At 40.2% G+C, this 16,404-nt stretch overlaps 1 protein-coding gene across 7 annotated transcripts in view; it reads right to left on the bottom strand.

Moving 5' to 3' along the window:
* Window positions 1-4,359: 4,359 nt before the first annotated feature.
* usp13 (ubiquitin specific peptidase 13) overlaps window positions 4,360-16,404 on the bottom strand; it is a 33,653-nt gene continuing 21,608 nt past the window's right edge. For 3 of the 7 annotated variants that reach the window (XM_056414621.1, XM_056414622.1, XM_056414625.1), the window contains exons 18-20: window positions 15,169-15,183; window positions 14,104-14,273; window positions 8,544-11,356 (exon numbers count right to left, since the gene is read on the bottom strand). In XM_056414621.1, the coding sequence (XP_056270596.1) occupies window positions 10,571-11,356; window positions 14,104-14,273; window positions 15,169-15,183 (971 nt within the window). In that variant the 3' untranslated portion in view covers window positions 8,544-10,570. The other 4 variants (XM_056414627.1, XM_056414628.1, XM_056414626.1 and 1 more) reach the window with 3 other exon arrangements.

Raw genomic sequence — 16,404 nt, 5'->3', positions numbered from 1 at the left:
GGAATTTAGTGTGTTTCTTAAAGAAGTCATTTGTATCCTTGCTGTGCGGTCAACGAAGCTCATACATTGAATTAAATTGAACTGCCTCAGCCATCATGCATGATTTCAATATGTATGGAAGCTTCAGCAGGATGCTACGCATATTTGAAAAGATCTTTAAATGACATGAAAACATGAAGTTGTTGTGAATCCACAAAACACATAACTGTATGGAGCCAGTTAATATTACCTCCACCACGTAGGTTATGTTTTGGTTCGGTTTGTCAACTGGATTACAGGAAAAAAATGAGAAAACGACCGGGCGGGTTTTCATTAAACCTTGTGGAAGGGTCTAGCATGGACCAAGGAAGAACCAATACATTTTGGAGCTGATCCAAATCTCGTTGGCAGATACACATATCAATTTTCGCTTATGGAAACGGCCTTCGCTGAGGTCTGTGCCCTTCTAGTTCCAGATAATTCCTCTGCACCACCAGGGAAGCAAGACTTCAAAACATGTGTATTTTGGGCTTCTCTTGCATCGCTGGTGCTTGTTTGAAAGTCGCCCCGTGAGGTGAACATCACATTCCTGGCCGTGCAGGAGAGTAAATGATAGATAATCTGCTGTTCTGTGTAGCTCAGCAACTTGGTGTTTATCAGGCATGTCCCCAGTCTTGGTGTGCTGTAGAAAGTAGTTTTTTATTCTCCGATCCTATGCAAGAGGTCATGTTTTATGTTGCCATTCTGAATTTTCCATTTGTCCATGTCTGCCTCGGTGGGCCAAAGGGAAGTGGTGTTTCTGTGCTTTGAAAGAGCGCTATCAGTGGAAACCAGAGACCAGTACGAGAGCCATTCATCATCCAAACCGCACAGCTTTGATGTCACGGTCTGTATGAGAAGTGTTTCATTAAGAAACTAGGGGAGAGCAAAAACAAGTGCTCTTTTTCAAGAGAGAAACATGGTCGATACCCATACAGCGTCCTCCTAAAATGTAGCCTTCGTGTTGTGTCACTTTACTCCCACCAAGTTTACTGACGTATAGTATATCAAGCTATATATTTGCTATCCGATATAGGTTTTATGTCCCAAGCCACTGTCAAACTCCCCTTAGTTGCACTTTGAAAAGAAAACTTTGTTTAAGTGCACAACTACAAAACTGTAACCATTTCCCAGACAGTTCCATTAATATGTTATCCACTTCCAACAGAACCAGTAAGATGATATCTCAGGCTGAAACAGATCAGAAGCTACTGCAGTCAGATACATGTAAAAATGTTGGCGAACTCTCTGGCCATGCATGATGTTTAATAGATCAAGGAGGAGGGGGAGCCCAGTGAGACACAGCATATATGTGCACGCCACCTACAATCTGCATCGGGGGCCCAAAGGCAATGAGGCCAAAGCAGAAGTGCACGCACAAAATGTATTCAGAGATTTTATTGTGGTGTGGCTTTTTTACTGGAGAAATATTGGTGATATTCAGTAGTCCCATCACTGATGTCCAGTTAAATATTGTAATACCATTCAATTACTAAATAAGTTATTTTCAGCTTTGCTAGCAGCACGGCTTTAGAGATGGACATGTCGGTCTGTCTGCGCACCACTTTGGTTGACACTGAAATGTCTCAGCAGCTGTTTGATGGTTTGCAATGAAATTTGCTACCAACAGTCATGTTCCCCAGAAGAATGGATTGCCTTAAAAATTTGGTACGAAGATTCCTCCCCCCCCCCATATGAATTTAGTGATCTGATTTAGTAATCCAGCATCACCATCAGGTCAAAAACTAAATGTTCAATGCTTTGGTTTATGACCAAATACTTGCTATACTAATCACATTCTCATCAGTCTCAGCAGCACTAAACATTAGAGCTGCTGAACATCAGCATGTTGGCTGTAGACTTAGTCCTGCTTACATTTCTTTGTTAGAGCTGCACAGCAGCATTTAGACACTTCTAGAGGGATCCGACTGTACGTCTGTGTCAGCCAAGTGTTTGCTGCTTAAATTCTCCTCAGGCTTTTATCTTGTAGCCTGTGTGCTCACGCTGCTGGCTCGAAGCACACTGGTCCAGCTTGCTGAGCACGGTCCCTACTGCTGTTTCCTCACACTTTGCTCTCCATAAAACATGAACCCAACCTCCAATAGTTCCGTGAGAGATAGATTGTTGAGCGACATGGGAGTGGCTCTTCAGACCAGTTGCCGTACATTTCAAAATATTAACTCATATTCTCTCCCTTGTCCTCCCAGCTGACTTTTCTCTCAACAGTGTGTTGTCGAAATGCAAAACAAGATGTCGGCTAAGTTGTGATTTCCAAATCAACTCTAGTTTTCTTATGAGATTGTAGGCCAGTGCTTTTTTTGCATTTCAAGATACTGTAGTTGTTTTGAAAAATGAGAAAATGTATTTTTTTTTTCATATTCTCTCCCTTGTCCTCCCAGCTGACTTTTCTCTCAACAGTGTGTTGTCGAAATGCAAAACAAGATGTCGGCTAAGTTGTGATTTCCAAATCAACTCTAGTTTTCTTATGAGATTGTAGGCCAGTGCTTTTTTGCATTTCAAGATACTGTAGTTGTTTTGAAAAATGAGAAAATGTATTTTTTTAAGGAATCTTTAAATCGCTGGCTTAAAATCTAAACGTTTACTGTGTACACTCTACTGCAGCGCATTGAGATAGGATGCCTGATGACAGATTTCTTTTTGTAGAACCTACCTACCGTACCTTCTCAGGTGAACTGACCTAGCTTAACGCATGCTCATGAGGAACAGATCGAGGTCGATTGCATGCTAGATCCTCTACATTTATTTTTCTGAATGCTGTTTTTCATTTGTATGCATGAAATACATGAAAGTGCTTTTTTTCCCGCTCCCACTGACGTAGAAAAATTAAATATATATATATCAATATTTTTACAGTGCACTTTTAAAATCTGCATCCTTGACAAAAAGTGATGTATATATTCAGTATATATTCTACACAAGATGCTTTTCTTGCAAGCGAGTGTGCACGAGTGTGAGATGTAACACATTTAATCTCTTCCGAACGTGCCCAGACTTGAGCTTGAATACTGTTACATTGCTACAACTTGGTAATCATCGTTATATTCTATAGACATTTTGTAATTATGGCTTCTAAAAATGATGAATGTACTGGTGACACTTTAAATAACCCCAGCCAGTTGAGCTCTCTGACTGCTGTTACCATCTGCCTTTTCAGGTTGACACTTGATCGTGGTTAACATCACATCAATACATTGTTATGCACACATTCATAAAGTGACTGTTAAATACTGGAAAGCATTACAGTGAAATCAATTATATTAATACGTTTACACCGATTTGCTCTTAATGCTTTCCATATCATCAATTTGTAAAATATAACATAAATATATATTGCATTAAAAAAAAGACAATATTAATCATTAATAAATAGAGAAATATATTTAACCATTAAATAATGTGTGAAATTATCCGTGAACTCATCTTATTATTAAGTATTTTTCCCAATAGAGTGTATTCCAGGTTTACAGTAGTATTTATATTGCATTATATTTGATTGTGTTATACACACAACCAGTCCCAAGAGTGCATTATAAAATAAAAAAGAGATTGTTGAAAATGATGTTGTGAAATATAAAACTGATTTTGGAAAAGGATATTTGGACATTATGGTATGAAAAAGCCATTGATTGCTGATCCATAAAAGTGTATGTATTCATATAGATATATATATATATATATATATATATATATAATAACCATTACTGGCTACAGCAAGAAATAGAAAATATTCAAGACTTTTCTCAATTAAATTAAGATTTTTTTATTATGTTCATTTTGAGGAAACTGAACATAATAATAATGTTCAAGATATACAGACACAATTAACTCTATATTTATAGAGCGTTGTGAGTGTGATACTATCAATGTGTAGATGTGTTGAGTCTTCTACAGTAGATATCAAGTTATCGCACTCTGAAATGTTATTAGCAGCATCATTGGTTGGGGTTCATAAAGGTGATCAGTACATGTTGTGTATATTTCTTTCTTCACTCCTTTAATTCAACATGTGTAGAAAGGCAGTTTTTTCTGGCTTATATATTAATACATCAGACATGTGTGAATAAAATGATATTTTGTTGAATTAATTTAGAAATGATATACTTTAGATACAGTATGAATTACTTATTGAAACACCTACTATAATGCATATTACTGTCCCTGTATAATCACAAGGAAAGCATTAGCACCTTTAAAACATACAATATGAAAGTAATCTTTTTAAATAAACTGTTGTTATATATTCTATGCTCGTGTGTCTTTATTTTCTCAAAGAAAACATTTGTGTTGCAGCTTCTTGTTCATTCTTAAAGAGGCCAAGTCTCAACAAAGATATAGTTTATTAAATGATTCAAACATTGTAAGTAGACAGTGCCAGTGAGTATACTGTCATGACTATTCACGTACATCTAAGCCACATTTGGATAAACGCATACATTACAAAAGTCAACTTATAATTCCTTCAGGAAATCTATGTAATGAAAGCTACAGAATTGGCGAAAACTTGTTTGCATAAAGGCAACAAAGTAAAAACAAGTGAAGAACCTTTTTTTTACATTTAGTTAAATGAAAAAAGAGAATACATCTCACAAAAGTACAGTAGTACAATCCAAATGACTAAATGGCAACGTCAAGTGCACCCGCTGACAGTGAATATCCCCTTTTGTGACAAACTGAACCGTTTTATTAAAATAATATTCGAATAGACCGAGCTGGAGGGAAAGCTGAAACAAAAATACAAAACGATAACGCAACACAAAAGCTGCAGGCTAATACAAATCAATTGCACAGAATATCTGAACACATTAATGACTAATTATCATTAAGCAAGATGAGAAGTTCCCCCATTCACTGCTGATGAAGTGCAGAGACACGGATTACAGAGCAGGCTTTGAAAGGATACATTTGGTTTCTGACTGAATGAAAAATCCCTTTTGAGAGGAAGAAGGCAGAAACAGAAGACTTGCATAGAGAGAACTTTTAGAAGTCCCCGCAGACAAAGAGCACTGCAGCAGCTGATCAAGTAGCATCTGACGAAGGTCAGAGGTCAATGTATAATAAAACCAAAGTTCTGCTCAGTACAGTGTTGTTAAAGGGAACACCGCTGAAATACGGATTTAACTCTCGAAGAAAGACACTCCTATGACAATTAGAAGCATAACCTGAGGTTGTTGAAAGACATTTTTCAAAGTCCATCACTATCTTCCAGGTTCTGATGTTTATCAAATATGTCTCCTTTTGTTTCTTTGCACCCTCCTAGGAAAGTCTGTTTATTATCAAAGAATCTCTTTGAATAAGAGAACAAATTACATACAATTTAAATCTTAAAAGAAAAATGTATTACATCGTCACATCTTCCTCCAAGAATGAAATATTAATTTCGACCAAACCAGAGTAACTGGTTGTTTTAACTGGCAAGAATAACCAAGACGTGTTTTTGTAAGTTTTACTCCTGTCAAACACTTTGTGACCTCTGTCTGTAAAAGGTATTATGTACAGTAAATACATTGTAGAGCGATTAAGCCTCATTTTAGAGACAATTAAGCTTAAGGTCTTATTTCGGTGTAAGAGAGAAACATTAATTCAGAAGGTGTACAGTTGTATTTTGCGGGTTTATTAGCTTTTGCTGCCAAGACAGCACGCAATAGTGAACATTTTTCTCCAGTGGACTACAACTACCATGAGCACTGATTAGACATCCACATAAAATGTGACCATTAAGAAGGCATCAACTTTTGAAAAATGCTTTAACATAATTTTCATTCCAGTTCACGAAACTGGAATTGAGGGTTTGTGCTACTGAAAAAAACACCAACACTTTGTAATATTACTCTGCCCTTTTGAGATGCGGCAGATAACACATGAATGCATTCAGAGGCTGCAAATTCACTTATATCTGATAAACAACCACATAAAGTCTCCGTTGGCCAGTCCTACTGTGGCTGTAGAGTATTAAAGCTGAGCAGGAGGTTTTGGTTGTCGTGAGAACCATGAAGTCAAACATTCTGCACCACATCAGTTTTTACAAGAGATACCTGTCAGCAAACAGCTGTTTTCTCACAGAAGGTTCAGGAGTAGATTTGGTTGAAGTTGCATATATTGCTTTCGACGTGAAAACAGTTCCGATGCATAAATGGATTCACTCACCCGTAAAAAGTGGCAACAGGTGAAGAAAAAACATTCATTTTCGCTTTTGGGTCACAGTCTGAATCTGTCGAGAGTGATAAAGGAACTAAACTGGACCAGCTGCAGCCGAGAGTTAAAGTTGTGCCTACGATGAAAACATCGTGCAATTACGGCAAACATAATGAATGAAACTGCACTTAGAATAAGTACAACTTTGCTTATGTTGGATATCAATTATATGTAATGCTGTTGTCTGTTATATTAATGGCCACTTTAAGGATTTACAGGTTCAGCAGTTCAGAACCTTAAATTAAAGATATCAGATTCAATTGCTTACAATGGGAGAATCCAATGTCCAATTACATCAGCTGTAAAATATGACTTGTTTTAATCAAAAAGTGCTTTCAGGGAAGGAAAAACTTATATCTTAAGCTCTCAGCCAGTTCACCTCAGATGGCTTCTCGTTAAAAAGGGACAAATTTACACGTCATCTGGAGCAGTTCTGAGCCATTATTTAACCAGTAATGCATTTTTTTTAAACTACTGTTTGTTTTTGGTTTTTTAAAGTAAATTGCAAAGCCACCAGCTGTTTGTTGTTGCAGTTTCGCAGCATTTGATGGCTGGCAGTGAAGCCATTTCAATATACATTTATAAAATGTACCACTTTGAAAATACTGGCACAGTAGCAGAAGGCATAGATGAAGAACAATGAGATTTGATATGTGACATTATTTTGAGTGCAGAAGTGGACATTGCACACATCCCTCTGCACCCTAACTGACAAGAAAATGTCTTTTCTTAAACATGAATGCTGAAACACGCATTTAAAGCAGAACATAACACAAATGCACAAACAGCACATTGCTTTCCCTTTCTGACCAGGGATTCTGGTTGCTCCTGAATGACATCACGTTAAGGCGAGCGGCTGGTCTGAAAGGTTATTTCCATCGTTTCCAGTGCGGCTGTTATTAAGGATGTCTGTCAGTCTTCCGAGTGAAAGACTGCGGTTCTTTAAAAAGGTTGCATGGTGGAGGGGCGGTAACTTGAGTTTAGCTGCTAGATAGTCGATGGTAAAAGTAGATGTAGCCCAAGTCTTTTGGAGGCCGTTCTGACAAACACACTTTGTGGTCATTGTAGATCACCCACCTACAAGGACAAAAAGAACATGTGTGGGGAAATGCTTTCAAAGTGTCAGTTATTTCAAAAATTACTGTTAGAAAAGAAAATTGGTCAATTTATTCTTTCCACTCAGTCAAAAACATAGGCTGTCCCTGCGATTTTTTATAATTACTTTTCAGACGTCTGTTGGCAAAAAATAAACCAATAATAATATAAATATTTTTGGAAAATGTATTTCCAGAGATCAAAAGAGGTTAGACCATGAAAAAACAGCCATTTTTGTGACTGGGAATTTATGATAAGGGATGATTAATATTCTCGCAGTTCTGTCCCACAATAAACTAAATGTGCGACTCACCTTCCCTCCTTTTTGATGTGACAAACATAATGTCCAGACATGGTGGATGCTCCCATGTGACTGATGAAAGCAAAGAGCTCGTAACCTGAAAAGGGGAACACAAAGTCAGAGAACACTGCAGTGTTTCATGAATGCTAAATATCTTAATACAAACTTTCTTTTCGATAGCCTGTTTAAATGAACAGCTTCAGTAGGACATGTAAACACCCGGCATACACACAGGCTTTAACAGACTCTTTCAAGCCTCTACACAGGTGAACACAGTCAGATAAAAGGGCTGGTGCTGATGAAAATGTCCGTATGCTTCTGTGAATAGTGTAAACAATAAAAACAAATGTTTTAAATGATGAGAAGCCAGAACATCTGCATTGCTCATGGTATTTTATGATTTTTACCTACAATGTTGCTTTGTTTGAACATTATTTGTGTACAAGTATGTAGATGCATAAATAAGTTTCTTCGTGAGCATGGTTCAGAATGATCCTGAATGTTTTGTGCCTGTGGTTGGTCAGAACCCAGCAGCACCACCGGACACTATGTATCAGTGTCAGACATTAATTGGAGCTTTGGAAGAACATAATGTCCAGGTGAAATTAGAAAAATAGTAACAGACAACCATCTCATTACTTGATAAACTTCAGATAAGGATCAAAAAGGAAATAAATTAACAACAGCTAGTATCAATGAGATTATGCAGAGTCACTCACGTCCCGGTCCGTCTTTGACCCGCGGACCCGACGCGTCTCGGTCTGGAGACAGCGTGGAGTCGCTGTGCGAGTTGGCGTTGGAGAATGCGTTGTCATTTGGCTCCGTGTCAGCCATGTCTGAGAGAGCGTCGCTCGCCTCCACCTCCGGATGGATGAAGATCCAGTCGAGTGCTCGTTCCAGGTTATTGTTCTGAAAGCACGTTTTAAGTTTAAAGCATAAATTCCTTGTAAATCAAACCCAAAATGTCTCTAATGTATCAATATTGAGGGAACATTTTGATATCTATCAATTTCAGATGTTCAGATGTTTTGCCAGCGAAGACAACCTTTACATTTGCTGTTTTGAACATGTGCTGTATGAGGTGTCCTCGAGTATTTTCCTGGGGAAATCCTCTGCTGCACAGAAACTGATGCATAATATGACTGAAGCAGCACTTTCTGTGAATAAATACTAGTTGTAACAGGAAATAATGGCACATAGAAGACGACATATGGCCATGCAGAATTAAAACATATGAGCACACAATCTGGGCTGAGGATAAGAAATGTTCTTGTTCTATCTTGTTTTCTCACATTTATTCCTTTCTTGTATCTTAAGGTAGGTCCTCAAAAAAAACTAGGCACTGCTGAACATCATTTATTGGAGAAGTGGCAGCAGGTATCCATCTGTGCTAAATCCCCCCTGAGGATGTTTGCTTTTAATCTAGAATAGATGTGGGATTCCTGGAGAATATCTGTCTTGATTGACTAATAAAGCTGTCTGCTTTTTTGCTGCTCCCAGTCAAGTCACAGGTTGAAAACAAATTCCTCCTCCTAATTCGAGAGTAATAATAAACCAGGATATAAGACCCCTCTTTGCTTCACACCTTCATCCCCCTCATGAGGAATATATGTTCTTTTTTCACTTCAACAGCATCATGGATGGTGGAATCAGTGATGATAAAAAAGGAAGCCTGGTGTCTATTTCTGTTCCTTAATAACAGTCTGCTGTGCTATAGGGGGGCAGTTTGAAATGTGAAACATGAAATGTGAGAATCAGTTATTTTAAATGAATTTATTTATAAGATGTAATGATAAAATGGCTTGAGGCAGATCCCGTTCAGGCTGCATTAGTGTCCATATGCTGCTGGGACCTTTGTAAACACCATGTAGAGAAGACATATTTAATCCCTCTGACCGGTGAGGATCTATTCAATTTGAAATCTGTAAAGCAAACAAGTGGGCCAGCCAAGCCCATTTACGCGTGATATCGTTTCATCATCTCCCCGTCTCTTTGCCCTTTTTTCAAATAACACCTCAATTCATGCCAACCTCCTGCTTTGTCATGAACTACCTCACCAGGACACTCTTCCTCTTTCTGTGGTGTCAGGTGCTCATTGCTGTGGTGTTATTGCACTTCCTCAAATGTATTTATTCCTTTTTATGTAACTCTTTATTGTCTCTGTGAGTCCGAGACTAAACAAGGCCTTAACCCACCTGGGGCATCACGAATAAACAACACGAAAATACAGCTACTATGCAGCTAATATGTTGCATCTAAACTATTTATACCCACAGCGATACCAATTTGCAACAGTTGCCGCTCTTTTTTTAATAAAAGGTTTGAATAGATTTGCGCAGGCAGAGGACCTGGGATCCTATTGACCCAAAGCAGCGTCTGGCAGTCGGTCTGAGGTCCATTGTTGTGTAACCTAAGCTACTGTAACCTATTTTATCGAGATTCATTTTGTTCAAAATTAGTGAATTTAAACTCCCTCTGGTAAAAATGTAAGCATATGACGCTTTTATTGTAAAAAGAAAAAGGTACGAACGGAAAGAGTGGATCTGGTATTCGCTGCCTTTGTCCAGTTTGACAGGAGTAATAAAGTTTGCCGTCTTGGTTCAGGCTCAGTGTTGTTGTACAGTATAGTGTACATCTTAAATGTGTCCGTTCTGCACAACACGATTGGTTGATGACTTTTTTCCAGGATATATCATGATGCCTTTATCCTAGGATATATCATGATGCCTTTATCCCAGGATATATCATGATTACATTACATTACATTACATGTCATTTAGCAGACGCTTTTATCCAAAGCGACTTACAATAAGTGCATTTCAACCTAGAGTACAAACTAAGAACAACAAGAATACAGGAAGTAACATTTCCTCAACATAGTCGAACTACAAAAGTACCATAAGTAAGTGCTATTTAAGTGCCACTGAAGTGCAAATCTGTGTTTTAATCCAGATATAGTCGGAAAAGGTGTGTTTTCAGTCTCCGACGGAAGATGTAGAGACTTTCTGCTGTCCTGATGTCAGTGGGGAGCCCCTTCCACCACTGAGGAGCCAGGACAGCAAACAGTCTGGATTTCGAGTGATTAGCTCGAGGTGCAGGAGTCACAAGTCGATTGGCTGTTGCCGAGCGGAGCGAACGTGCCGGGGTGTACGGTGTGACCATATCCCGGATGGAGACGGGGCCCGATCCGTTTAGTGCATGGTACGCCAGAACCAGTGTTTTGAAGCGGATGCGAGCAGCCACCGGTAACCAGTGGAGAGAGCGGAGGAGCGGAGTGGTGTGGGTGAATTTCGGGAGACTGAAGACCAGTCGAGCTGCTGCATTCTGGATGAGCTGCAGAGGTCGGATGGCCTTAGCAGGTAGACCAGCCAGGAGGGAGTTGCAGTAGTCGAGGCGTGAAATGACCAGAGCCTGGATCAGAACCTGCGCCGCCTTCTGAGTAAGAAGAGGCCGTATTCTCCTGATGTTGTGCAGCATGTACCTACAGGAACGCTCTGTCGCAGTGATGTTGGCCGTCAGGGAGAGTTGACTGTCGAGTGTCACCCCGAGGTTTCTGGCAGTCGGGGTAGGGGCCAACACAGAGCTGTTGAAGGTGGTCGTCAGGTCATGGGTGGGGGAGCCTTTCCCTGGAAGGAATAGTAGCTCGGTCTTGTCAGGGTTGATCTTCAGGTGGTGAGCAGACATCCACTGAGAGATGTCAGTCAGACAGGCAGAGATTCGCGCCGCCACCTGTGTTTCGGACGGTGGAAACGAGAAGATCAGTTGGGTGTCATCGGCATAGCTATGGTAGGAGAAGCGATGCGAACGAATGACAGAGCCGAGAGAATTTGTGTACAGAGAGAAGAGGAGGGGACCCAGGACGGAGCCTTGAGGAACCCCAGTAGTGAGAGGACAAGGATCAGACACAGATCCTCTCCAAGTTACCCGGTAGGTGCGGTCTTTAAGGTAGGAAGAGAAAAGAGCGAGTGCAGTGCCTGAGATCCCCAGGTCCTGAAGAGAAGAGATAAGGATCTGGTGGTTCACGGTGTCAAATGCTGCAGAAAGGTCGAGAAGGATAAGGACAGAGGCGAGAGAGGCTGCTCTAGCAGTGTGAAGCTGCTCAGAGACAGCAAGGAGGGCAGTCTCTGTTGAGTGGCCGGCCTTGAATCCAGACTGGTGAGGGTCAAGAAGGTTGTTACTGTGGAGATAGGAGGACACTTGGCTCAAGATAGCTTGCTCCAGAGTTTTGGAGAGAAAAGGAAGAAGAGAGACCGGTCTGTAGTTGCTGACTTCAGACGGGTCGAGCGTGGGTTTCTTCAGGAGAGGGTTGACTCGCCTCCTTCAGAGAGTTGGGGAAACAGCCAGTTGAGAGTGAGCTGTTAATAAGATGGGTGAGAAAGGACAGAAGATCAGGAGCAATAGCCTGGAGAATGGGAGACGGGGTCAAGGGCGCAGGTGGTCGGTCGAGCGGAGGTCACCAAGCTAAGAACTTGATTGGGAGACAGGGGGGTGAAAGAGGAAAGAGAGGGGGATGAAGAAGTTAGTGTTGGTGAGGTGATAGAAGATGGATTTGTAAAGGAGGAGCGTATGTCGTCTATCTTGTTTGTAAAGTAGTCGACAAAGTGGCTCGGCAAAAGGGTGGAAGGAGGAGGGGGACAGGGGATCAAGGAGGTTGGAAAAGATAGAGAAGAGTTTTTTGGGGTTAGAGAAGGAAGACTGAATTTTGGTCAGGTAGAACGAGCTTTTGGCTGCAGAGATAGAGGTAGAGAATGAGGAGAGGAGAGATTGATAGAAGAGCAGGTCTTCCGCTTGATTCGATTTGCCATTTTCTTTCCGTCGCCGCAGGGTGGCTCTCTCGGCGCACCGAGTCCGACAACCACGGAGCCGGAGAGGATTTCAAACGGTCGTGTCTTAAAAGGACAAAGAGAATCAAGAGATGAAGACAGGGAAGAGAGGAGAGTGTCTGCGGCAGAGTTAGGCTGCATGAGTGAGAAGCAGTCAGTTGAGGGGAGAGCAGATAGGACAGAGGAGGCCAGAGAGGAGGGGCAGAGGGTGCGAATGTTGCGGCGTACAGGTGCAGAGTCTGTAGATATGGGTGGGTTGTCAGTACCAGAGAGCGAGAGAGAGTAAGAGATGAAGAAGTGGTCAGAGACATGGAGAGGAGTTACAGTGAGGTTGGAGGTAGAGTAGTTTCTAGTGAAAATGTAGTCAAGGTGGTTGCCGGCTTTGTGAGTGGGAGGGGAGGGACTGAGTGAGAGGTTAAAGGAAGACAGTAAGAGTAAGAGATCACATGACTTTATCCCAGGATATATCATGATACCTTTATCACAGGATATATCATGATGCCTTTATCCCAGGATATATCATGATTTCTTTATCCCAGGATATATCATGATGCCTTTATCCCAGGATATATCATGATTTCTTTATCCCAGGATATATCATGATTTCTTTATCCCAGGATATATCATGATGCCTTTATCCCATGATATATCATGATGCCTTTATCACAGGATATATCATGATGCCTTTATCCTAGGATAAATCATGATGCCTTTATCCTAGGATATATCATGATGCCTTTATCCCAGGATATATCATGATGCCTTTATCCTAGGATAAATCATGATGCCTTTATCCCAGGATATATCATGATTTCTTTATCCCAGGATATATCATGATGCCTTTATCACAGGATATATCATGATGCCTTTATCACAGGATATATCATGATGCCTTTATCCCAGGATATATCATGATGCCTTTATCCCAGGATATATCATGATGCCTTTATCCCAGGATATATCATGATTTCTTTATCCCAGGATATATCATGATGCCTTTGTCACAGGATATATCATGATGCCTTTATCACAGGATATATCATGATGCCTTTATCACAGGATATATCATGATGCCTTTATCACAGGATATATCATGATGCCTTTATCCCAGGATATATCATGATGCCTTTATCCCAGGATATTTCATGGGGGGGGGAAATCTACCTTGTTCCAGTCAAAAATGACGTTGCTTGTTTCACTGCGTCAGGTGTGAACGTACTCATGACAAAAACAACAATGTGTGAAGTAATTGAACCAACAACAAAAAACTCGGTGTGTACAGAAGTCTGCTTTTGGAAGTGGTGCTGATTCCTTTGCTAGTCATGGTGACCATCACTGCACCCGAGCTACCCTTCCTTTTCTGCTCATTCAAAACAAACCACTGTGACCACAATAGCAGCAGAGGATTTTAGTCACAGGAGAAGAATTAGACCCGAAGTGTTAGCAACAACAAATGTAGACACTCATAAACAATAAACAACCTTCTCAATATAATGTTGGAAATTAGGATTCATTTGAATTGGCAAGCAGAAACAAATAATTAGAAGAAGAAAAAGATGCCTGGAAAAGAACTCTAGCTGTCAGCTAATGAGAAAAAAGTCATTTATTATTGTAACAAAGTGTAAGCAAGAACAAAGTGGGCCAAAGACTGACCGTGGCTTTGAGGGCCTGGATGCTGTGAGCACGGGGGAAGCCCATTGAAGTGAGGATGGCGATGCTCTCCTCGGGGGGCAAGTTGCTCAGCAGGGTGGCGCTCACAGGGCTGTCGCTGGTGGAAGGACCAGGGTCCATTATGGATGGCAGAGTAAGAGGTTCTGCAAAGTCTGAGAAAATATGGAGGGAGAGAATAATAATGAGATGCTGTACCTCTCCATTTATATTTAACCCAATCTATGAATATATTCGTGCTGGCGGTCAAAGTTAGCAGATTCTAGACAGATATTTGCTTGTTTGTGTTGACAGAAGTTAGACTTTGAACACTGTGAGTACAAAGGACTAGTTTCATGAAGAAAGTTGTGCTATTGCTGTTTTTTTAGTAAAACATGTATTTGTAATATTTAGGTTAACGATTGGTGATAAATCATCTGGAAGGGTGAAGCACAGATCTCTGATATTAACGACTGTCCAGAAGAATGCATTCAGGGGGACCAGTGCCCACATTTAAATCAATTTAGGAAACATGCTCTGAATCTGAACACTGGAAACAACTTATACATGTTTATAACCTCTGCATTAAATACATTTACGAATTTCTGAGTGAACTTCAATGCTTTGTGCACTTTTAACAGATTCAAGTGAAAGTGAACCTCAATTCAGGCACAAGGTCACTCTCCTGCTGTAATCATAACACAGCTTTCATTACCACCCTTGTCATGAATGAAAACGTGTACCACTTATCTCCCACTCCTGTTTCTATCTCAGCCTCCTTCTCGTGGGCTCGTGTCCTTTTGATTACCCATAATACAGTTGTTTTTATGCAGTTAAGACACTTGTAAGAACATTTTAAAGAAATTAAAGTCACAACTTAATAGCTCAAGTTTGCACATTTTTTTCTAAATTGGATATCATATCAATCAATCTGTGTTTAGATCTCATCACCGCCTTTATTAAAAACATTCATGCAGTTTACTGAACTCTGGCCTGGTTTGAAAACGCTCAATTTAATTTTATACCAAATTCCCGGTAAAGATAATCACAAAAAATCAAGAATTGAGTTACCTTGCCTGCGCAGTGCTGTGGAAATCAAATTATTATAAGAAGGTGTCATTGGTTTATTGTTGTAAATGCAGCACTCAAGGTTCACCTCAGTCAAAAAGACATTTATCAAAAAATTCTTAACTGAAATAAAACATTCAAAGTAATTTAAGGAAACCGAACAAATGCGGGAGAGGAAGAAGTAGAGGTAACCTTTGTGCAGCAGGCGGGGACAGCCCGTTTTACTGAGGTCATTGAGCCTGAATGCAGCACTTTTTGCAAATTCATCAGGCCATTTAAAAAACAACAGGCTGCTCTAATTTCTCTCCCCTGCATAGAAGTCCTTCACTACCAACCAGGGAAATAAAAGTGCTACGAGTCAAAGCCTCAAGGGACCCTCTCTACACTTAAGAGGCCATATAAGACACAAAGTCTGCCCCGACAAAGTTTCTAGTGAAGATCACACACACACGCACTAACACACACACAGCGATTAACACCTGCAATACACAAAAGGATGCAAAGTCTGACACTTGCAAAATCAAGTTAACTGTAATGGAAGAACTGGATATGTGACATTTCCCTTTGTGTTCAAAACGTCCCACACAAATAAACTGGCCTCGGCTTTGTGTGCTTGCTGCAGAAATGTTGATGGCAGGTGTGTATAGGCAAAATCGTTTGCAGAAAAGACTCAGACTCAGCTTATTGCAATAGTTGGAGAACTATTTGTCTCTTACAGTGCAGCTGCTGTTCTCATTATTTGTCACCGGTATTTTTGGGTTACGGTTGCTCCTTTTACCCTCAACGCTCCCTTAACACCCTCTCCCCCATGCTCTATTTCTAGTCATCACTATTTTGTCTTGACTATTTTTGATCATTAGACCCGTACAATACATTTGGACATTACTTTTCATCAATGAAATATATTATTGGACTTTTTTTAATTCAAGGAGGCAAAATATTGACTGCAATATGTTAGATCTCAGCTAAGAATAGCTTAACATATAGTTAGAACCTTTGTAACATTGATGGCATGTAAGTTTATTTTATTGACCAGGAAAAGCCATCAACCCTCGAGTCACACTCGGTGCTTGAAATTTGAGCCAACATGGCAGACCTTTCGGAATCGTACTCAGTTTTTCCCGAAACTCTATCCATTGAAACAAACACTGTAGTGATGTTCTTTACCATCATCTATAAACACATCACATGGTTATTTACTTCAAACTATGACTGAATTGTGCACATTTTTGTTCTTGC

The sequence above is a fragment of the Pseudoliparis swirei genome, chromosome 5 (assembly GCF_029220125.1).
Source record: "Pseudoliparis swirei isolate HS2019 ecotype Mariana Trench chromosome 5, NWPU_hadal_v1, whole genome shotgun sequence".
NCBI lineage: Eukaryota > Metazoa > Chordata > Actinopteri > Perciformes > Liparidae > Pseudoliparis > Pseudoliparis swirei.
Note: the sequence above shows the minus strand (reverse complement) of the source record. Positions and strands in the feature narration are given on the sequence as shown.